The sequence below is a fragment of the Hyperolius riggenbachi genome, chromosome 9 (genome assembly GCF_040937935.1).
Source record: "Hyperolius riggenbachi isolate aHypRig1 chromosome 9, aHypRig1.pri, whole genome shotgun sequence".
In the NCBI taxonomy this organism is placed as follows: Eukaryota; Metazoa; Chordata; class Amphibia; order Anura; family Hyperoliidae; genus Hyperolius; species Hyperolius riggenbachi.
Window position 1 is genome coordinate 210,069,183 of NC_090654.1, and position 23,246 is coordinate 210,092,428.

At 41.5% G+C, this 23,246-nt stretch overlaps 1 protein-coding gene across 12 annotated transcripts in view; it reads left to right on the forward strand.

Moving 5' to 3' along the window:
* The window catches only part of RYR3 (ryanodine receptor 3), a 1,134,733-nt gene that overhangs the window by 724,720 nt on the left and 386,767 nt on the right, over positions 1-23,246 (forward strand). For all 12 annotated transcript variants that reach the window (XM_068253938.1, XM_068253930.1, XM_068253931.1 and 9 more), the window contains 4 exons: positions 2,309-2,387; positions 9,842-9,931; positions 17,906-18,052; positions 20,232-20,294. In XM_068253938.1, the coding sequence (XP_068110039.1) occupies positions 2,309-2,387; positions 9,842-9,931; positions 17,906-18,052; positions 20,232-20,294 (379 nt within the window). The remainder of the gene's footprint in view (positions 1-2,308; positions 2,388-9,841; positions 9,932-17,905; positions 18,053-20,231; positions 20,295-23,246) is intronic.

Consider the following 23,246-nt stretch of genomic DNA (forward strand, 5'->3'; position numbering starts at 1 on the left):
ATGTCATTGATCACCCCTGGCCAACACTTTAAGGCCTCTTTACCCCTTGGCTACTAAAGGGTTAAAGGACACCTGAACTGAAAGGCATTGGAAGGCTGCCATATACAGCATCTTCTCAAAAAATTAGCATATTGTGATAAAGTTCATTATTTTCTGTAATGTACTGATAAACATTAGACTTTCATATATTTTAGATTCAAATACACACAACTGAAGTAGTTCAAGCCTTTTATTGTTTTAATATTGATGATTTTGGCATACAGCTCATGAAAACCCAAATTTCCTGTCTCAAAAAATTAGCATATTTCATCCGACCAATAAAAGAAAAGTGTTTTTAAAACAAAAAAAGTCAACCTTCAAATAATTATGTTCAGTTATGCACTCAATACTTGGTCGGGAATCCTTTTGCAGAAATTACTGCTTCAATGCGGCGTGGCATGGAGGCAATTTAGCCTGTGGCACTGCTCAGGTGTTATGGAGGCCCAGGATGCTTCGATAGCAGCTCATCCAAAGTGTTGGGTCTTGCGTCTCTCAACTTTCACAATATCCCACAGATTCTCTATGGGGTTCAGGTCAGGAGAGTTGACAGACCAATTGAGCACAGTAATACCATGGTCAGTAAACCATTTTTTGCCAGTGGTTTTGGCACTGTGAGCAGGTGCCAGGTTGTGCTGAAAAATGAAATCTTCATCTCCATAAAGCTTTTCAGCAGATGGAAGCATGAAGTGCTCCAAAATCTCCTGATAGCTAGCTGCATTGACCCTGCCCTTGATAAAACACAGTGGACCAACACCAGCAGCTGACATGGCACCCCAGACCATCACTGACTGTGGGTACTTGACACTGGACTTCAGGCATTTTGGCATTTCCCTCTCGCCAGTCTTCCTGCAGACTCTGGCACCTTGATTTCTGAATGACATGTAAAAGTTGCTTTCATCCGAAAAAAGTACTTTGGACGACTGAGCCACAGTCCAGTGCTGCTTCTCTGTAGCCCAGGTCAGGCGCTTTTGCCGCTGTTTCTGGTTCAAAAGTGGGTTCATGCTTCCATCTGCTGAAAAGCTTTATGGAGATGAAGATTTAATTTTTCAGCACGACCTGGCACCTGCTCACAGTGCCAAAACCACTGGTAAATGGTTTACTGACCATGGTATTACTGTGCTCAATTGGCCTGCCAACTCTCCTGACCTGAACCTCATAGATAATCTGTGGGATATTGTGAAGAGAAAGTTGAGAGACGCAAGACCCAACACTCTGGATTAGCTTAAGGCCGCTATCGAAGCATCCTGGGCCTCCATAACACCTGAGCAGTGCCACAGGCTGATTGCCTCCATGCCACGCCGCATTGAAGCAGTCATTTCTGCAAAAGGATTCCCGACCAAGTATTGAGTGCATAACTGAACATAATTATTTGAAGGTTTACTTTTTTTGTTTTAAAAACATTTTTCTTTTATTGGTCGGATGAAATATGCTAATTTTTTGAGATAGGAATTTTGGGTTTTCATGAGCTGTATGCCAAAATCATCAATATTAAAACAATAAAAGGCTTGAACTACTTCAGTTGTGTGTATTTGAATCTAAAATATATGAAAGTCTAATGTTTATCAGTACGTTACAGAAAATAATGAACTTTATCACAATATGCAAATTTTTTGAGAAGATCCTGTATATTATTTATTCATATACATTGCCATATGTATTAAACTATTCCTATCATCTGTATCTAATAATTTTAGCCATATACATTGGTCAAGCATGCTAATCAGATGTTTCTGACTGAGGTCTGACTGGATTAGCCACATGGCTGTTTCAGGTGTGCGATTCAGACACTAGTGCAGCCAAAAACTGTCCAAAAAAAAAACTCCTGCATTTTAATTACATAATATGTTCTTTGCCTACTTTTATACTACTTTGTAAATTATTTCTACTAGCAAAGTAATTAAAACGCATTGCTATGTTAGCATTGTGCTCATTTGTCTACTTTGAAAGAGCAATTTTCACATTATTGAATTTTACTTGCTACAGCCAGTATACATCATCTCCAGATAGTTATGTTTTGTTTTTAATCCATGTAATTTATTTTAAATTGTTCAGTATATAAGAATAAAAAGTAATTTTCTCATGTACGGTCTGTCTATCATGCCTTTTTTTTTACCTTTGGGCAGTCTAAGATACTATAATATAGAAGATATTCGGAAAAGTAATAATGTTATGTTAATGTTACATTCAGGAGAAGATAGACATCATGCTGAAGCAGCTTTTTCATTTCCGACCTTCAAGAGATTTTATTTATTTATTTTGTGTTTTACAGTCTCACGTTACCTGAGAAGCTGGAATATATTGTCAATAAGTACGCAGAGCACTCTCATGATAAATGGGCCTATGACAAGGTACAGAATGCAATATGTTTATTTTATAGTTATCTAATATATTCGCATACACAATGTTCTTTCTAAAAAGACACATTACCCTGTATTGCCTGGTACACCCCATGCAATTTTCACTTCAGATCATATTTGAGTGAGTGATCAGATCAATATTCAGATCTGATATCGATTGGATATAGTAAAAAGCCGAACCAGTTCATTTTGGCGTGCGGCGCTGAGCGCCGATGTTTGACGCCATCATAGCAGCAATGCTATGCTGTGCGCCCCGCGTAAGGGTAATTCAGATCTCCAGACCTCGAATTACATCTCCCCCCGAGTTGCGACAACTCGGAGGGGCAATAGTATTTAACACCACCGTGGAGTTTAGCGGCAGCAGGGAGAGGCGTAATTCGGCTCACCGTACGCCGGACTGCCAAGATAACATGTACTCGAACAAAGAAAGCTAGCATACACACGTATGGTGGTTTTTTCTTTTGTTGTTATTCCGATCAGATTTCTGTTCATTTTTGCAAATGGATATCAATCTAAAATGTATTGAAAAGACATCCTGTAACGATTGTGGAACTTTCTCCGTGATCAGCGCACAACGCGTGCGCTGACACGGCGGAAATCCTCCACAAGCGTATATTTGCAGGCACCCAGCAAAAGGTGCTACGCACCTGTAGAGGGAAATTCCTGTCGGCAGATGGCGCTGGGGAGTGCAGAGGAACCAATCCTCTGTACCTCCACAAGTGCCAGACAGGAATTGTACGAAGCGCAGAACGCAATCGCAAGTGAGGCGATTGCGAATGAGATTGAGCAAAGGGACAGGTTGTATGTGTGTGCGCCAATCCAGTCGCCACCCCGCGACCGCGCACACACACAACAGCAGATATGAAATAGGAACGCGATTGCGAGAGGTGCGATCGCCAGACGTGACACAAGGCAGATCAGAATAGAATACGAGGGTAGCAAAGGCACAGCAAATAATACAATAAGGAGATACGGAAAATAACAAACGCTAGCTAACCGCGAACACCGCACTCATTCGCAACAGTGCACGCGGTTATGCGCGGTCTCCACGTGATAAGCACAATAGAGACAAGCACGCCTAACTAACCATCGACAGACAGACATAAAACAGAGGACGCGAGCGCTTGCTTAACGGTTACCTCACCGAGCCTCCAGCAAGCGTAGCAGACAAGACAGACACACGAAAACAGGGACAAGCGAGAGATAGGATCCACAGCACTAGCGAAAAGTGGCTAGCGCGATCCAGGTACAGAGTAGCAAAACAGAAGGATCCCCAGCGCTAGCGAAAAGTAGCTAGCGCGATCCCAGAAGACAGAACAGAAGGATCCCCAGCGCTAGCGAAAAGTAGCTAGCGCGATCCCAGGAGACAGAACAGAAGAGATAGCTGGTAGCAACCGCTGCACCAGCTATACTCCAAGAACAGAGATCAGAACCATTTCCTGTCGACCACCTTTGGGGCAGGACAATGGCAACAGGCAAGACAAGACAGAACAGGCAATACAGATAATACAACCTGACTGGGCTAGAAGGGGAGCCTAAAGCAACCCCCAGGAATTAACTATACTAGATAGCAATGGCTGACACTCCAGCAGTGTCCATCAGGAACAGACCATGGAAAGGAAATGACCAGCAAAGCCTTCTGGGAAACATAAAGCTCTTATAGTGCCAGTCATCAAAGAAGGCAGGTAGGGGATTTGCATAACGAATGTATGCAAATTCCCCAGCAAGAGAACAGACCAGAAACTTGCAATGGAAAGACAGGTCTCTGTTCCAGAGACCTGCAGCCCACAGACTAGAGGAATGGACAAACAGCTGTCTGCCTGTGCAGCCAGCTGAGCGGATCATCACACATCCACACAGAGATTCTATTAGAAATAGAATCTGAAGTAAAATTTGCATAGTGTGTACCATGCTTTAAGGAAACCTGTAGGGGAAAAAGCTTGCTAGGGAGGGGGGTGGGTACCTCCTAGGGGCACTTTTTTCATTACAGGTACTCTTTAACAGTGCAATATCAGCAAGGTCGGTGAAAAGTGTTGGCATCTTGTCACAGCAGAATACATTAAGCATAAAGATATGTTTCTAGATATGTTTCTATGGGGTTCTTTTTTGTTCACAACAGGCACCCTGGTCAAAGGCTATACTCCCACATCAAAAGCATCAGCCTTAAGCAGTATATTTTTAAAGGAAAGTTAAAAGGTGTAAAGGTGCCCATACATGGAACAATTTTTCATTTTTTTGATGAGATAATTTCATTCAATTATTCTGTTAGATGGAATATAAAGATTTTTCCAACATGTCTAATCAGATTTCTATTGAAAAAACGTAATAATCGTTCCTTTTTCTTGATCGAAAAAAATATTATTTTCAACTTACATTTGATTTGATTGTTTTGGTAGAAAAAAAAATGGGAAAATTGAATGGTTTTATTGTACCATGTATGAGCACCATAAAGCATATGTAGGCTACCTTCTTTATCGCCTTTATAACAAAGAAAGCTGGTTGTTACTTTTTTTTGTTTTTATGAAGCACATATACAGTTATATGACTTAGGTGGCATCAATGCTATTCCCTCTTCTGAGTTGTCGCAAGTCGGGGGAAATACGTACCAGCTATCGTCGGTACCCAAATTAGTCACTGAGCGCTGCTATAGCCGGAATTCTCTTACTGCCTATGGTGGCGCCCAAAGCACTGTGCCGAAATCAGCTGATAAGTTCTTTAAAGCCCCAAACAAGACACAAATATTTTCTTAGCTCTCTATAGGGCTTTGGTGACAGGATTTGTCTATGTTTGTATAGCAGTTTCTTCATAAACTCATATCTTAACAAATCACTGTTAAATCAAGTGGTCAGGAGCCCAGAAATTGTCCTCTCCTTGCAGTAAAACTTTAATTGCTGTTGACTGCAATCTACATAGTGTTCAGTCTATGCCACATGTGTTGAACTCCAGGCCTGGAGGGCCAGATCCATGCCAGTATTTAGGATGGACTGAGAAAGAAAGGAATGTTTTCTACCTGATGGACCACACCTTTCCTGATTCAGACCCATCAATTCATTTGAGCTGTATCAAAAATGTGTGAGGATCTCGGCCCTCGTAGGACCGCTTTGACATACCTGGTCTATGCCAACCTCTCCTGCAGTCTAAACACCAGGATGATGCAATCCAAGCAGCAGCCACATCCACTGATCCTGCTGTTAACTAACCGACCCTTCTCCCCCGTCTCTCACTCCTTCCTCTTTAAATCCTGTGATTGTTTAAAACATTTCTGCCAGCAGTAGCCTACTATAATTAGGGATTTTTAATCACTTCCTCTCTCTGTGCCCTTCATGGAGCTTTGTAGCATGAATATGGTAACTGGTGGTCCCAGGATTGGAAATAAAGAACAGCAATAAAAAAACTGGTCTGGATTTCTACATTCTACACACTCTGCAATCCTTTTAATCAAGACATTTTCTAAAATAGATTTTTAGCCATATCAAATCTTGTTTAACCACTAGCCGACCGCCCACTACCTATGGGCGTCGGCAAGGTGGCACCCCCATGGCCGCGTAACGCCGATCGGCGGCACCTGGGGGACTAATTGATGCGCTCAAATCCGCCGGCATTAGGCTCCGCCCACCCGCGACGTCACCCTGTCGGCCATTTAGCAGCACCGGCGGGTTGTTAACCCGCGATCTGCCGCATAGAAAGTGTATAATACACTTTGTTATGTATACAAAATGTATTATACAGACTGTCTCCTCCCCTGGTGGTCCCAGTGATCAAGCGACCACCAGGGGAGGAGGCAGCCCTTGTAATAGTCACATAAGCACACTGATCCTGCCCCCTGATCGCCTACAGCAATCCTCAGACCCCCCCCCCCCCCCCGATCACCGCCTCAGACCACTGTTTGCACCCAATCACCCCCCTAATCACCCATCAATCACCCCCTGTCACTATCTGTCAACGCTATATTTTAGATTAGGTCCTAAACTGCCCCCTTGGGGCTCCTGATCAACCCCCCACACCCACAGATCCTCCCCAGATTCCCCCCCCCCCTCACCTGTGTACTGTATACATCTATTCTCCCCTGTAAAACACATTATACTACTTCTCCTGAGTACGGCGATACCACATGTGTGACACTTTTTTGCAGCCTAGGTGCGCTTAGGGGCCCAACGTCCTATGAGTACCTTTAGGATTTTACAGGTTATTTTGAGGCATTTGGTTTCTAGACTACTCATCACGGTTTAGGGCCCCTAAAATGCCAGGGCAGTATAGGAACTCCACAAGTGACCACATTTTAGAAAGAAGACACCCCAAGGTATTCCGTTAGGTGTATGATGAGTTCATAGAAGATTATATTTTTTTGTCACAAGTTAGTGGAAAATGACACTTTGTGAAAAAAAACAAACAATAAAAATACATTTCCCCTAACTTGTGACAAAAAATAAAATCTTCTATGAACTCACCATACTCCTAACGGAATACACATGTGGTATCGCCGTACTCAGGAGAAGTAGTATAATGTGTTTTGGGGTGTATTTTTACACATACCCATGCTGGGTGGGAGAAATATCTCTGTAAATTGTGTGAAAAAAAAAATAAAAAAATTCTCATTTACAGAGATATTTCTCCCAACCAGCATGGGTATGTGTAAAAATACACCCCAAACACACATTATACTATTTCTCCTGAGTACGCGATACCACGTGTGACACTTTTTTGCAGCCTAGGTGCGCTAAGGGGCCCAAAGTCCTATGAGCACCTTTAGGCTTTACAGGGGTGCTTACAATTTAGCACCCCCAAACTGCCAGCACAGTAAACACACCCCACAAATGACCCCATTTTGGAAAGTAGACACTCCAAAGTATTCAGAGAGGGGCATGGTAAGTCCGTGGCAGATTTCATTTTTTTTTTGTCACGTTAGCAGAAATGGAAACTTTTTTTAATTAGATTGTTTTGTCGCAAAGTGTCATTTTCCGCTAACTTGTGACAAAAAATAAAATCTTCTATGAATTCACCATGCCTCTTAGTGAATACTTTGGGATGTCTTCTTTCCAAAATGGGGTCATTTGGGGGGTATTTATACTATCCTGGAATTCTAGCACCTCATGAAACATGACAGGTACTCAGAAAAGTCAGCGATGCTCCAAACTGGGGAAATTTACTTTTTGCACCATACCCAACCAAAAAAAATCCAATAAGTGTCTATTTATTGATCAAAGACATGTAGCACAATAAATGTAGACACAAATTTATACAGAAATGTTACTTTATTTGAAAAATGTCAGCACAGAAAGTAAAAAAAATCATTTTTGTTTACAAGATTCACGTTTTTTTTGATGAATATAATAAAAACTAAAAATCACAGCAGCAATCAAATAGCACCAAAAGAAAGCTGTATTAGTGACAAGAAAAGGAGGTCAAATTCATTTAGTAGGTTGTATGACCAAGCAATAAACTGTTAAAGCTGCAGTGGTCTGAATGGAAAAAAAGTGTCTGGTCCTTAAAAGGAACCAGAGAGGAATGCTGCGTTGAAATAGAAAAAAGCTTGTATACATACCTGGGGCTTCCTCCAGCCCCATAAGCCTGAATCGTTCCCACGCCGCCATCCTCCACTTCCTGGATCCGCCGGTACCGGGCCCATCATTTCCGGCGGCCGCGGCCAATTGTCCGCATCACAGGGGCTCCCTCCATACCCGTACGCATGCGGCTGCGCAGTAGGCAGCCGCACGCGTACCTGTATGGAGGGAGCCCCCTGTGATGCGGAGAATTGGCCGCGTCCGCCGGCCGACTTGCCGACTCACGGCAATGACGGGACCCGGTACCGGCGGTTCCAGCAAGTGGAAGACGGCGGCGTGGGAGCGATCCAGGCGTATGGGGCTGGAGGAAGCCCCAGGTATGTATACAAGATTTTCTTCGTCCTCTCTGGTTCCCTTTAAGAGGTTTTAAGGCTGCAGTCCTTAAGTGGTTAAAATTGTTGCATCAACATATTGCCAGATTTGATCAATGTAATTGAATCTGTTACAACAATTGACTTGCAAATGGCCACCTTAAAGCAAACCTGAACTGAAACATAAAAGTCAAAATAAACATACATATGTTAAACCTACCTCCTGTGTACTCTACTAATCAATCTCTTCTCTCCCGTGTCCTGATCAGCCGCTGTGATCAATGGGGAAACATGGAGACTATCTTGCACATTAGTTGTCCTTTCAGTTATAACTGGTAGCAAATCATTTAGTGAAAAAGGCCCTGAAGGTGGCCATACATCAGGAGAGTTGGAAGCCGATCGACCATCCGATTCTATTATTACAATCAAATTGGATGAAAATTGGTGCCGCAAAGTGCATGCCCGATCAACGATGCAACCAATTTTGGGCAAAAATTGGTTGCATGAATTGTTTGGACATGCTGCAAGATGTAGAGCCAACATGCTTGATCGTGTGCATGGTGGTAATGGCGAGCAATATATGGATGGGCAATGAACATGACAAAATCCCTGATGCAGTTTGCCGAGTGTATAAATGTACATGTGTGCGTTTCTATTGGCTCTCTGCTGACAGCAGCAGAGAGCCAATAGTAACAGCCCTTGTCTCCTGCAAGTCCCGCTGATCAGATGCCAATAGGTTGCGACGGCTTCTCAGGAGAAACAAGCTTTTCTTCCCCTCAGGCAGAGCGAACAGAACAAAAGAGGTTTACCCTGCGGCCGTTTAACCCTTTAGGTTCCTGTTTGAAGATGCGGAGGAGCTAGTGGGGAAATCACAATCATTTACATTCTAAAGGATTGTCTGGATGCCTCTTACTATTGTACTGCCCTCTCTGCAGTGAACAGCTTGTAACACAGCAACAGCTACACAATGCTCTGCTGTTACCGAACAGGTTTTTGTCAATGGGCTTCAGTAAATTACCTAACTTCTACTGCACCTGTGAACATTTGTATGAATTATCAGACAAAACTCTAAAATGCCAGATGCAGTGTTTTAACAACTTGATTTTGTTATCACACAGCCCTTGTCTTATTTTAAATAATTTTACTTAGTTCAAGTTCACTTTAAGCCTTCTTTAGAAATCTCTAGAAAGTCCTTATAGAGATAGCATAAGTGGTCCAGGAAACCTGGACTTAATTTTTTCTTTTAAAAAAACATTTGCTGTTATGTGGAAAAAGGATTGCATACTTTGCCTAAGTAGAAGCAGTAGAGTGTTGTACCGTGTTAGCCATACTTTGCCTAAGTCATGTTTAAACATAATAGAGGTTTGTTGAAAGCTTAGTGAGTTAGAAGTTGCATAATTGCACTTGCACGTAGGCACCCACAGTGAAGACTGGAAGTCTCTGGAGATGCCATAGTAAACCAGGCTGTAGATTTTATTCTAGCTCATTTATTAAAAACGCAGAAACATGAGTTTGATTTATTGAATGTTTTTGATCTTTTTATTTTCTTTGGGTTTCTGTGGTGTTCCTTTAGCTACACAGCGGATGGAAGTATGGAACTACACTGGATGAAAATGCAAAAGCCCATCCATTAATGAGGCCCTTCAAGACGCTCTCAGAAAAGGTGATGAGTTTATTTTACCATGAAAATACTTTCTAACATTTTTACTCCATGTTGAATGGGGCTTCTAGTGATTTTATGTCCAAGATACTTGTATTAAAGCTGAAGTGAGCAGGGTGGGCATGTCAATGACTGCATAAAAAAGGGCTATCCCTTGACTGTGGGTGAAGAGGAGTGAATGGAGAAGTGCAACCCAATAGGTGGCAGCACAAAGCATATGCCATCCCTTATACCTTAGATACAGAGCACCCACCCACTCACTGTGCTCTGATGTATGGCCACACGTTTTTCTCAGACATTTTTCCCAGACATGCTTGCACAAACTCAGGTTTTGCTGAGGAAAGGGGAATTGCCCCTGAAACGCATTGCAAACAGGAACCTTTTAATAAAAGACAGTTACTTTTACAAACATGGGACCTCTTTCATTCATAGATTCTCTATTAGCCGCCATACCGCTCAGCCACCAGTGCTGTGGTGTGCCCTGAATGGCGTGGCTTATTTTCTGCACTTGACACAGGATCATCTCTCTTGGAGAGAGTCTTGAGCTTCAATTACGTACTGCACAGTTTCGGCTGTACCAGCCTAACTTGCACACATACGGCTACAATCTCCAGGAACCACAGCTCTGAGCTGGAACACACCATAGACTCTGGGCTCCTGGTGGAAAGCCTAATCCTAGCACCCGATCTCCGGGCAAAGTGGGACAAAGCTTATGAGCTGACTAACCCATACGGGCACAGCAGCAACTATACCAGGTGAGACCTATCCTTGGCCGGCTGGCCAGTTTTCTTTTCCACCCATTTAGGAGCGCTTTTGTATTCCCCTCCTCCCTTTTCCATTACAGATTTCTCTACCACTCTCCTGTGGAATTTGCAGAGCTGCACCAACTATTTCTTCACCTGAATCCCCACACACCTACACACGGGCCAATCCAGATCGCTCCCCGTGCACTGACACCAGCCTGTGCAGGGGTTAAGAACTCTTTCTGTATCTTCATCTATTTTGCTCAGATTTCTGACTAGTGTCTCTTTGGCATCTTGCTTATTATTAATCATCCCCATCTATAGCATACAAAATCAAGCACGTCTACCACTGTAGGAATTTCTTGCTGGAATGAAAATCAGGATTTTCTTCTTTTTTTTTTTCCTTTCCCGATCTTCATGGGTTCAGACAAGTGCTTGAAAGAAACATGTTTGTATCTGGGGTGGTCAAGGCGCACAGTGCTGTTGCATTAGCATTGCATGTCAGGCCATTACATATCAATTCTACAACTCCTGATATTTTGCTTTGGGATATTGGCCTGTTCAGTTTGAATTAGGACAGTCACATTAAATAATTGTACTGCAATGCTGAGGTCAATAGCTTGTTTGCCTTGTGCAGTTTTAGAGGCATGGAACCTACGGAATTGTATTTTCTGAATGTCTGAGTGCAAGTTTAACAAAGTCTGACGCTGAGCAGCATTTTAAATTGCTTATGCTGGGAAGCTGTTGTTAACCATTATATGTGAGCCTTCATTGCAGCTCCTGTTGAAAATCCTGCAGGGTAACAGAAGCAGCAGGCTGTGGATTGTGTGCAAGCCGCACTTTGGTGTGTCGGTTTGACAGTAATGCAGTGTGACAGGTCTTTATGTGCAATTCAGCATTTTTCCTCAAAGCAGTATGTGTTTCAGGTACAAAGTCTTTGTGTTCCCTGAGCAATATTCTTGATGAGCAGGTTAAGATCAATATCACATGTGCTTGTACTACTGTGTTGTATTCCTTTTGTTCTGCTAATCTTTAATATAAGAGGGGAATCCTACATCCAGCGAGATGTAACAAATAAATGGTCTCTCTATTATTAAACTGTAATGTGTATAGCAGTTACACACCGGAGGCAAGAAGGATTTCTTTTTGAAGTAGCAATATTGGTGATAGAATAGTCAAAAAAATATAAATAAATAACAAAGCACTATTAACGCTTACAAGAAGAGGATGGTACTGCTTACAGAACTAAACATTACAATATCAAATAAACTCTCACAGTGCAACCCCATTCAAAAATAAACCATTAACCCTTCTGCAGCCACATATATAGCAAAGCTGTACAGTATGTATGCTGCAGTGACCATTTTTATTTGCCTTCCCTAGCCTGGCAGGGTGTGCAGAGCGGCGCAGGGTATGATCATATTTACCTGTTCCGGGCGGGCGGATCGGCTTCTCCTCTCCACTCGCGGCGCTGCAATGCCAACATCCTCTTTGGAGTTCCAATCACATGATATGACATGTTATTGTAACCCAGGGATGGTTTTGGCTTTGCATTGCCACCCACTGATGGAAGAGGGGTGAGAGAAGAGTCTCTATCATCACTCCTCTTCCACCACTGGGCGGCGCTGCAACGCTGACACCATCCCCTGGGTTATGATCACATGTCATATGTGATTGGAACTAAGAAGAGGATGCCAGGAGTGCAGCGCCGCCGGTGGATGAAGAGGAGAAGCCGACCTAGCTGCCTGGAACAGGTATAATCTAAAGAAGCTCCCTGCACCACTCTACATAGCTGCATTAGGCAGCAAAATGACATATGCCATTAGAGGACTTCCGTGGCATGCATTATCTAACTCGAGATAATGTGAGCATGGACTTCTGTGGCTGCATTATTTAACTCGAGATAATGTGAGCATGGACTTCCGTGGCTGCATTATCTAACTCGAGATAATGTGAGCATGGACTTCCGTGGCTGCATTATCTAACTCGAGATAATGTGAGCATGGACTTCCGTGGCTGCATTATCTAACTCGAGATAATGTGAGCATGGACTTCCGTGGCTGCATTATCTAACTCGAGATAATGTTAGCAGGGCTCCTAACAGGTTAAAGGACCACTATTGCAAAAAAAAATGTAACATTTATCCTATGATGCTGTCACTTGCAGTAGGCAGTAAAAAATCTGATAGATCTGACAAATTGTGGACTAGTCCATCTCATCATGTAGGATTCTCAGTATTACTTTAATTTTTACAAAGGCAATCCATGAAAAGGATCCAAACAAAGATGCTGACCATCCTCCATACTTGTTTGCACTCTTTAGCAGTGTGACTGCCCAACTGTTGTTCAGTAAGTGCTTATGTAAATTAAATAAACTGATCCAAAACCTGTCAAATTTTCACTACTTTCTGTAAGTGAACGCAACATAGGAAAAATAATTTACAGTACATTTTACTCTGGGAGAAATCTATGTTTTATGTGTACAGTATGTATTTAAAACTTTGACATTTTTAACAATAGTTGTGCTTTAAATTAGTGGTCTTATGTATCCTACATAATACAGTGGTAAACAACCTGACCCCAGACTACATAGCATAGCAAATAGATGAAATCCTCCCCTTTAACTCTGAATCCTTGTAAATTAGATGGATGTAGCTATCATAATGCATTTGTAGCACCAAAAAAAAGTCCTGATACTATATTAATTTTATTATTATTTTGTATTTATGTAGTGCTGATATTTTCTGTAGCTCTTTGCAGAGTATTTATAGTCATGTCACTAATTGTCCCTCAGAGGAGCTCATAATCTATCTAATCCTAAAGGCTCATACACACATCAGACTATAGTCTTTGGAAAATGAAAGATCACAGACCAATCTTACCACCCTTCATGTAGTATGAGAGCCATACTCTACACAGTCTTTTCTATGGAGCTGAACTCCCCATCAGAAAAAAATCTTTGCAAGATGCAGCACACACAGATGCTGTACAGACACAAAAGATCAGTATCTGCAAAAGATCTGTTCCTGCCAAAGATCCGTTCCTGCAAATTGCATTCATAGTCTATGAGATCTGCAGATCATCATACACACCTTGTTTAACTGACATTCATCTGCAGATCAGACAATCATCTGCAGATCTGAAAATCCATCCTGGTGGTTCTGATCTGCAGATGAATGTCTGTTAAACAAGGTGTGTATGATGATCTGCAGATATCATAGACTATGAATGCAATTTGCAGGAATGGATCTTTTGCAGGAACAGATCTTTTGCAGATACTGATCTTTTGCAGATACTGATCTTTTGAATGTCTACAGCATTTTTGTGTGCATCATCTTGCAAGATTTCTGTCTGATGAGGAGTTCAGCTCCATAGAATAGACTGTGTAGAGTATGGCTCTCATACTACATGGAAGGGGGTAAAATTGGTCTTTGATCTTTCATTTTCCAAAGACTATGGTCTGATGTGTGTATGAGCCTTTATCCTCCCTATGCAATCTGCATACTTGTACTGGGTCAGCGGCTGAAAATGTTGGAGGAAGAGGATCAGCAGGACAGCCAAGTGATTAGCTTTGTTTAAAAGGAACTTAGTGTGGCCACATCCAGATTTCACTTTATGTATTCTGCTGTTAACATTTAGGCCCCTTTCATACATACTGTGTTGCATCACCGTACTCCCCATGCTGCAGCCTATCACAGTGGCCATTAAAGACTGAGACCCAAGACAGTACCTGTGGTACAGACTTGGTCTGGTCAATGCTGAGGCTACAGCACGTTGCTGTACTGAACGCAATGGAAGTCATTGTCAACGCAAACATTTTAAAAGTAGTTTACGGTGTGGTGCGCATGCGCATATAAGGAAAATCAGGTGATGCATTTCCTGTCTGGCAGTGTGCATATGACTGGAGTGGTAAGACGTTTCTGACGTCACTTGTTAAGACATTCTGGGGGGGCGGGTCACTGCGTTTTCCCTTTTGGCACAGTCTTCCCTGCGGCAGAGACCAAAGTGCATGTAATGGTGCGATGTGCTGCGGTTAGGCTCTTATGCCGTGCACCGTTCACACTGCACAATATGTGAAAGGAGCCTTAATGCTCCACTTCATGACTGATTTATATAACCATGCTACATTTCTCTGATCTGTATAGGTAACCATTTCTAAAGAATGCCTGCCGATAGAGCACAGACTAAAGGAAAACTAGCATAAAAGAAAGTCCGTTCAGTGGAAAATTTTGCTAAAAATCTAGGTTAAAAGTTTTCTTTTTTTTTCTGGATATGGTGCAGAGGAGCTTAGTGAATAATGTAGAAGGTGACTATTAGCATTTTTATAGGGTTTAATAGAATCTCTCTGCATGTCTCTACATCTGGTTAGTGCTTACCCTCGGAATGGATAGTGAATAAATAAGCACATTAATGTCGTTTTTTGTTAGCAAAAGTAAATCAGTTACATGCAGAGAGGAATTTAAATTAAATCTGTAGCTTTGGCAAGATTTGTGGACATTGTTAACTTTCTCCAGGAGCTTTAAATATGCTTGGACTATTGTTGAAGAACTTGATTAAAAAGAATTTGATGGGCGTGAAAACTGCTGAAGCACTGCATGGGTTAATCAGATGTATAAAAACGTGAAAGTTGTTTTATCTCTGTTAAGTCTTCCTGGCAAAATGAATCCTTTTCCAAAGCCTTGTCTGCTGTCATTGACTGCTAGTTTAAGAAAGTAATGGCTAATTACCGCTCCTCCAGCTTATTCTGTGTCTGAGACTCTGACTAGGCAAGGCAGGAAGAAAAGACAGTGAAGGTCAGGCTATTTAGACATGAAGTGTAATATCTTTAGCAAGGCAAACTTGAGGAGTGTGTGAGATTAGCCAGACAGGTGCGAATCAGGAAGCCCAGATAAATCAGCTTTTGCAGCAATCAACTGACTGAGGCTAACAAGAATGGGGAGTAAGTTGTTTCACCATAATGCAAAAAATGTACATTGGATGCAAGTGCATCCTAGACTTTCTTTAATCTTCGCACAACCTGCCAATTTATTAATAAATCATTAATAAGCTGTCTTCTGCAACAGTTGAAAAACATACAATCCATATTCATAACCTCAGAGCATTATGTAATGTATACATGCATGTATGCATACATTCATATTAGTTTTGTTGTTAATAGTTTTTGGTGAGGGGTATTGCCAAAGTTTCTTTTTCAGCAGTATCTCATCATATTCACTCTCTTTCTCCTACTCTTAGACTACCCCCCCCCCCTTTCAACTCTATCTTGCCACACCAATTCTATACTTCCCGTCTTGACATCTCCCCCTCTCCTCTCCTAACACTATGCTCCCACTCTCAACCTCTAACACTAACCTTCCCCCTCACCGTTACCATGAATATGAGTATGGCTACAATGTTGCTGAGCTTTATTCTGATTCAGGGGCGTAACTAGAAATCACTGGGCCCCCTGCAAAACTCAGGAAACTTTGAGCTAATCAGGAGGTAGAGCGAGGTGCTGCAGAGAAGAGCAGATGTCGCATGCAAGAGGTGAGTCTGCGTTCCCTGCCCGCTGCTGCTGCTGTAATTTCTGGAGGGGGAGCACCGAAGAGTAGCCCTAGGTCAGGGGAGAGGAGGGCCCCCTGCCCACCACTGTGTGTGCCCGCTGCTCCTACTCCTGTGCTGCGTCCCCCTAAAAACAGCCCTGGTCGGGCACCAGAGCCAAACGCCCTCCCCCAGGCTTCTCCCACGGGCCCCCTCAGCTTCATCCATTGTTATGTCCCTGTACTGATTGAAGTGTCACATGGGACAGAAGCCATATTGTGGTTGGCTGATTGCACACCACTTATACGTTGAAGGTGAGTGAAGAGGACCTGTATCCCCGCCAGTAACAGGAAACCTTTAATGCTCTGCTGCCTCTCTGCATACCCACAGAACCAACAGATCTCTTCAGGGGTAGGGGGGTTGCCAATTTGTAGCTATGCCCCTGTGCCGAGGGCCTCATTCTACCTAAAACTGTCCCAGCTCATCTCTGCTGTAAAATCTGTCAACACATGACCACAGCTGCTTCGCTCTTCCTCTTTTTTGCAGTCACTCTGGGAGCAGTTTGGCATCCCAACTAAAAGCATGTCTTGTGTGGGCAGGGCTACTAAGGGCCTCTGCTGTTTCTTACAGGTGTTTCATGCTTCAGACTGAAGTCTTCTGACACAGAGAAAATATATTTAACTTTTCTTTTTTTGCAAACTAAGAATATGGCTGAAGTGTGTTGGTTTCCCTTATGCCTGAATTGTAGTTACATTTTTGTTTTTAGATCAATTATATCACTCACAGTACAAAGGATTAATTGAGCTCTTTAGCCCCCCAAAATAGCATGCTGCCTTTAAATCAGATAATATGATATACTAGTTGTTTCCATAGATGTAGAGAGACCGGTACTCAGCTTTGATACAGGTTTTCTTTAATTGGTAAACAGACTTAATGGGCTCGATTCACAAAGTGGTGCTAACCCAGTTAGAGACTTTAGGCATGATAACCATTGCACCACGCTGGTGAAAAGCCAGTTTAGGCGCGATAAGTTTAGGCATGATAAGTTCAGGCATGATAAGTTTAGATAAGTTTAGATCGCGTGCAAAGTCCCGCATGCAAAGCAGCGCCATTAAACTCTATGCGAAGTGCACCAGACTTTGCTAGCGCAAAACTTTTGATCAGCTGTGCACTGCGGTGCTAACCCAGTTGGTGCTTAAACTTATCACACCTAAACTTATCACACCTAAACTTATCACACCTAAACTTATCACGCCTAAACTGAGTTTAGGCGTGATAAAGGGCTTTTCACCAGCGTGCTAACTGTTAGCACCGCTTTGTGAATCAGGCCCAATATGTCTTATAATAGCAGCTGACAAGTAATATAAAAGCTTAGGTTTTTTTTTTATATATATACCCTTGTTTATTCCTTGTTATTTTTGTATTGATGTCTTAAATGCATACATTGTTCAGTGCCTAACATCTCTCTATGGGTGATTAAAGTTCTTATACTGTGTGTTTGGAATATGATATATGATTTGTACATTTTTACCGATTATTCTGCTTGATGATTCATTTTTCCCTTCAGCAATCAAGTCTCAGAGCTGTGTGACTTTGTCTAGTTTTGACCCTAAAAGCACCTTGGTAGCATGTTGTGAATATTTATAGATTTGTGGGACATGCAGTGCTATCTGGCTGTTCCAGTATCCTAGTTATAAATCATTTCTGTCCAATAGGAGAAAGAAATTTATCGTTGGCCTGTAAGGGAATCTGTGAAAACCATGCTGGCCATGGGGTGGAGCGTGGAAAGGACTAAAGAAGGGGAGGCCCTCGCTCTGCACCGAGAAAATGAAAAGATGCGCAGCATATCTCAGACCAGCCAGGTAATAGTCTTATTTTCGCGTATGCATAGGACATCTCAGCTGCCACTTGTGCCTTAGTGATAAAAGGCTGCAGATGTCTGCCTCAGCTTTCACTTGAGGGAAGCTCCACAAAGTGTCACTGGAATAGGTATTAGGAAGAACAACTATAAGATATACCCATTCAATTTTGTTTGGTCTGGGCAACTGACCTTTTTTCACTTCTAACCACAGAAATGCTTTTTTCTGTGGTATTTCAAAACATATTATAATCATTGGAAAACATTAATTAAAGTATGCAAAGATGCAAATGGAAAAACATTATATTAACTAGGAGGGCACTTTTGTTGTACAACATCCTAGAGTTCATAATGATATTTTTATATACAGTGATCTGAACATTCTGAGCAAGCTCACAGGTGGCTAAGCCAAATATTTATGACCTGAACCAAATTCATTTGCACTAGAAACTGCTGCCAGAGTCTACCATCATGGACTTTTAATATCACAACACATTTCTAATGGTCTTAAATGTCCATTGTGTAGTAACGGATGTACATGGCTACAGAGAGGTGGCACGAGTTTGCACGTGCATGAGCGGCAGGGGCGCGTGTGCGTACGTGGTGTGCAAGCATGTCGGCATTCTGCATTTACGTTCAGGAACACAAAGAGGCACGGATCTGGACATATGAGGTACATTCAAAAATGGTAAGAGGTTAAATATGAACTTAGCAATCTTTCTTTCCTTTTAAGAGAATCTGTAAAAAAAAATAAAAATAGAAAAGAGCCACTGGAGGGTAGTTACCTCAGGAGGAAGAAGCCTCTGGATCCTAAAGAGGCTTCCCCAATCCTGGCTCCCCTGGACACAGAGAGGCAATAATATTTATGATTGCTGCTGAGCAGTAGCGGCTTTCTGCTCGGGCTACAGGAGAAACAGCCGATCACAATCGGGTCCGCTCTACTGTGCAGGTGCGTACACACTTGCATAGTAGAGCGGACCCAATTGGGGCTCTGCTATTTCCATTGGAGCTTGAGCAGAGAGTCACAACTGTGCATGTGTGCAGCCCGACAAGCTGCTGAGAAGGAGATCCTCAGGAGATCCTATCACTGAATCCCCTCTACTGAGGAGTAATGGGGGAGCCTCTTTAGGATCATGAGGCTTCCCCCTCCTGAGGTAAGTACCCCCAGGGGCTCTTTTTTTGTTATAGATTCTTTTTAAGAATATGACCGTTGCCTGTCTGTCGTTTTAATCTTTTAGCTTTGGCAGTTTCTGCTTTTACATATTTGGGACAAGCCAGTGGAGTCAAAGTAGAATAAGAACCCCTGATCTGCATACTCATTCTATACGAGTGGTTCAAAAACTATTGGAGATAAAGGTACAGTGGTTGGATAGTGTAATGGTTAAGGGCTCTGCCTCTAACACAGGAGACCAGGGTTCAAATCTTGGCTTCTCCTGTTTAGTAAGTCAGCACCTATTCAGTAAGTAGTCCTTGCACTAGACTCCCTAACACTGGTATTGCCTAATGAGCGCACCTTTGTGTCTGCAACTCTGGCGCTTTGAGTCCGCCAGGAGAAAAGCGCCATATAAATGTAATTTGTCAAGGGGGTATAAGGAATGACACATTCCAAATTCATCTTACTTTAGATTTGCATTAACTTTCTAATACCTTGGGCTCGATTCACAAAGCGGTGATAACCCAGTTAAAGACTTTAGGCATGATAACCATTTTTATCATGCCTAAACTCAGTTTAGGCATGATAAGTTTAGGCATGATAAGTTTAGGTGTGATAAGTTTAGGCATGATAAGTTTAGATAAGTTTAGATCGCGCGCAAAGTCCCGCACGCAAAGCAGCGCCATTAAACTCTATGTAAAGTGCACCAAACTTTGCTAGCGCAAAACTTTTGATCAGCTGTGCACTGCGGTGCTAACCCAGTTGGTGCTTAAACTTATCACACCTAAAAACTTATCACACCTAAACTTATCATGCCTAAACGAAGTTTAGGCGTGATAAAGGGCTTTTCACTAGCGTGCTAACTGTTAGCACCGCTTTGTGAATCAGGCCCCATGTATTAAATATTTACAAGAGGTGAAGGAGATAGAGACAGAATCCACCACCTAGAAAGTCGTAGTTTAATGAATATAATGGAGATGAAGTAATGTTCTATGCATTTTCCTTAAGAGTCATTTTCTGTATTTTTCAGGGAAATGGCTACACTCCTGCTCCAATTGACCTGAGCAATGTTGTTCTCTCTAGAGAGCTCCAGGTATGCGTTTTTATGGTCTAAAAATATCTAACTGAAACCAGGTGCATTACATCAATTACATTTGTACAGAGAAAGAAATGCATACATCTATCTAATTGAACCAAATCCTTCAGTTGTTATGGTAAGAATTTCTGAAGTACTCTTCCGCAGGACAAAACAAAGTCCTTCAATATAAACTAAGCTTGTTGTGTTCTGGGTAATATCAATAAATCAGCGGTTTTCTCTGTATCTGTTGTCAGTAACTTGGGGTTTATGTATCAAGCTGAAGAAAAACTCAGGCCTAATAAGGCATTTGCTTCTTTAATCCCTGGAATAAAAAATGACGTATTTGGCTTTGGGGTTGAGTCATACTCTTCCAGTTATCTGTTTCATTTGTAATTGTGAAATCCAAACCCTAGATTTAGAATCGGAAAAAGTAATTTAGTTCTGAATTTTTCATTCTCTTGTTAAGTGTAAACCTGCAGTCCAAAATGGAACTTAGCTGATTTTCTTTATAGATGTTACAAAAAAATATATTAAGTTACTAATTTGTCCTGTACTGTAATTGTTTAAAGTGGTCTGAAACTTACCATTTCTTCTTTGCTCTTAAAGATTATTTACAGTCTTAAATCTACGATCACAAAAAAATGTAGCAGAATAGTTTTCAAACTGTTAAACGCAGCACTTATTTCTGCAGTGGAAAGCTCCTTCAGCTTGTGATCTGCATCCGAAGAGGTGATAACATTATCTTGTGTTTACATACCTCAGTTGCTACAATTAGTTACAGCCAGCCATGGAACTGTAATTGAACTGTACTTATCTGACAAGCAGAGACAGATGTGAAATTTTCACTAGATAACTGCTGTAATTATATATTAAAACCTTTATATAAAATGCAATGGCAGCTTTCAGAGAAGATAATCTGTACTTTGGGACCTTGTAATTTGTAGACAGACGATATTAATTTTGCACAAAAGCAAATATGGTAACTGTATGGGTAATAAAAAGTAGTGAAACACATTTTATTGAATTTTATATCAGCGTTTTATTCCACTTTAACTGACACTGGACAATTTTATAAGCTTTGTTATCCAAAGGAAAATAAGAAAGTCTCGGCTGTTGTTTATTATTTATTTATTAACCTATATAATTTCTATGTATGCACATTTTTACTAACCTCAAAGGGTTTTTTGATTGTTCCATTAATTATTTTAAGCCAGCTAGGTTAAGATATTAACTTTGTACTGTACGTTAGTTATAAGTGGAGAAGAATAACCGGTATAATTGTTCAGATTTACGTAGAAGACCTCTTTCTCGCCTCTTGCAAAGCAGTTTATTTTTTTAACTTTGAACAGCAATTTAAACCTTTAGCCAATTAGCTAAAATAATGTACCTCTACATATTGAACCTTAATTAGACTTGGCTTACTGTTGTCTACAGCAAATTAGGTATCCTTGCATGTTTACTGTGTTATTATTGTTCTGCATTTATAAAGCACAGGCATCTTCTGCAATGCTTTACAAAGTACACAGTCAAGTCACTAACTGTCGCTCACAGTATAATCCCCATGAAAGTCATAATCTTATACACACCATACCATACCATTATCTACCATAATCTAAAGCCATTATTTGGGAGGAAAGCCAGTTAACTTGCCTGTAGTTTTTTTGTGATGTGGGAGGCATGTAGAATGCCAGAAACCAGTGAAAACATAGGGAGACAATACAAACTCCAAGCAGATGGTGTCCTGGCTGAGATCTGAACTTGGGACTGCAAGTTAAAAATGCTGTCCACTATTGCACCATGCTACCTTCAACTCGTTTCATCCAAATCTGCTTGAATTAGTAGTTAATCACCCACTAGAACGCTAAAAGTAATGTGCAGTTTAATCTTTACTGTTTTCCTTTGGATATATCCTGAATTGTCTAAATGAAAAGTCTTCAGAAAAATCCTGTGTTCTTAATAATGAACGGGCATCAATAGAGAACGTAACTGAACAATACATACAAACCCAAATATTAAATCTACCCTATATATTCATATCTGCAAAATGCATGACTTCTGGGGTAGAGGCAAAAAGAGTCAAAATTCTGGTAGATGTGTGTCTTTATATATAGTTACATTATTATAAGTATATAACCACGTCCATACCACTGTACAGGGTAAAAAACAGATAATAGTGGGGAGCATAGATATTATAGCATAGGTATTTGGCAGCCAATGGACGGATTATCGAGAGTGCAGCATTCATTGTATATAGGTTTTTAAGTGTATCTAATTCTCGTAATTCCCAGTGTTTTGACTATAGTATATATAGGATGTACAGACTAACCTGCAAGCTCATGGTGACCCAGAACTCATTGGGGTGTGTAAGGGACTACAATGGTCCTAAAAGCCCCCTTACTAAGATGTTAAGAAAAACAAAAGTTTGCTTTCCTAAAACAGAAAGAATTTGCGATAATTCAGGTTGGAGTGAGCTCGAGATGTCTCCCAGAGCATCACTGCTGAATATATGCAAATTAACCATTGTACCCTTAGAAGCTAAACACACCTCCAGAACCGCTGGAATGCAATGATGTGTCAGCTTGTTAATAAGTACAGAGCCATAATAATCCAACATGCATACAGACTGTTTCGGATTGTTTGATCCTCATCAGTACATGGCATGGATTAATTTGGCTCTATGGAGTAGGGCTTGTAACACCGAGAGGCACAGACTAACCAGCAAGCTCATGGTGACCCAGAACTCATTGGGGTGTGTAAGGGACTACAATGGTCCTAAAAGCCCCCTTACTAAGATGTTAAGAAAAACAAAAGTTTGCTTTCCTAAAACAGAAAGAATTTGCGATAATTCAGGTTGGAGTGAGCTCGAGATGTCTCCCAGGCACCACTGCTGAATATATGCAAATTAACCATTGTACCCTTAGAAGCTAAACACACCTCCAGAACCGCTGGAATGCAATGATGTGTCAG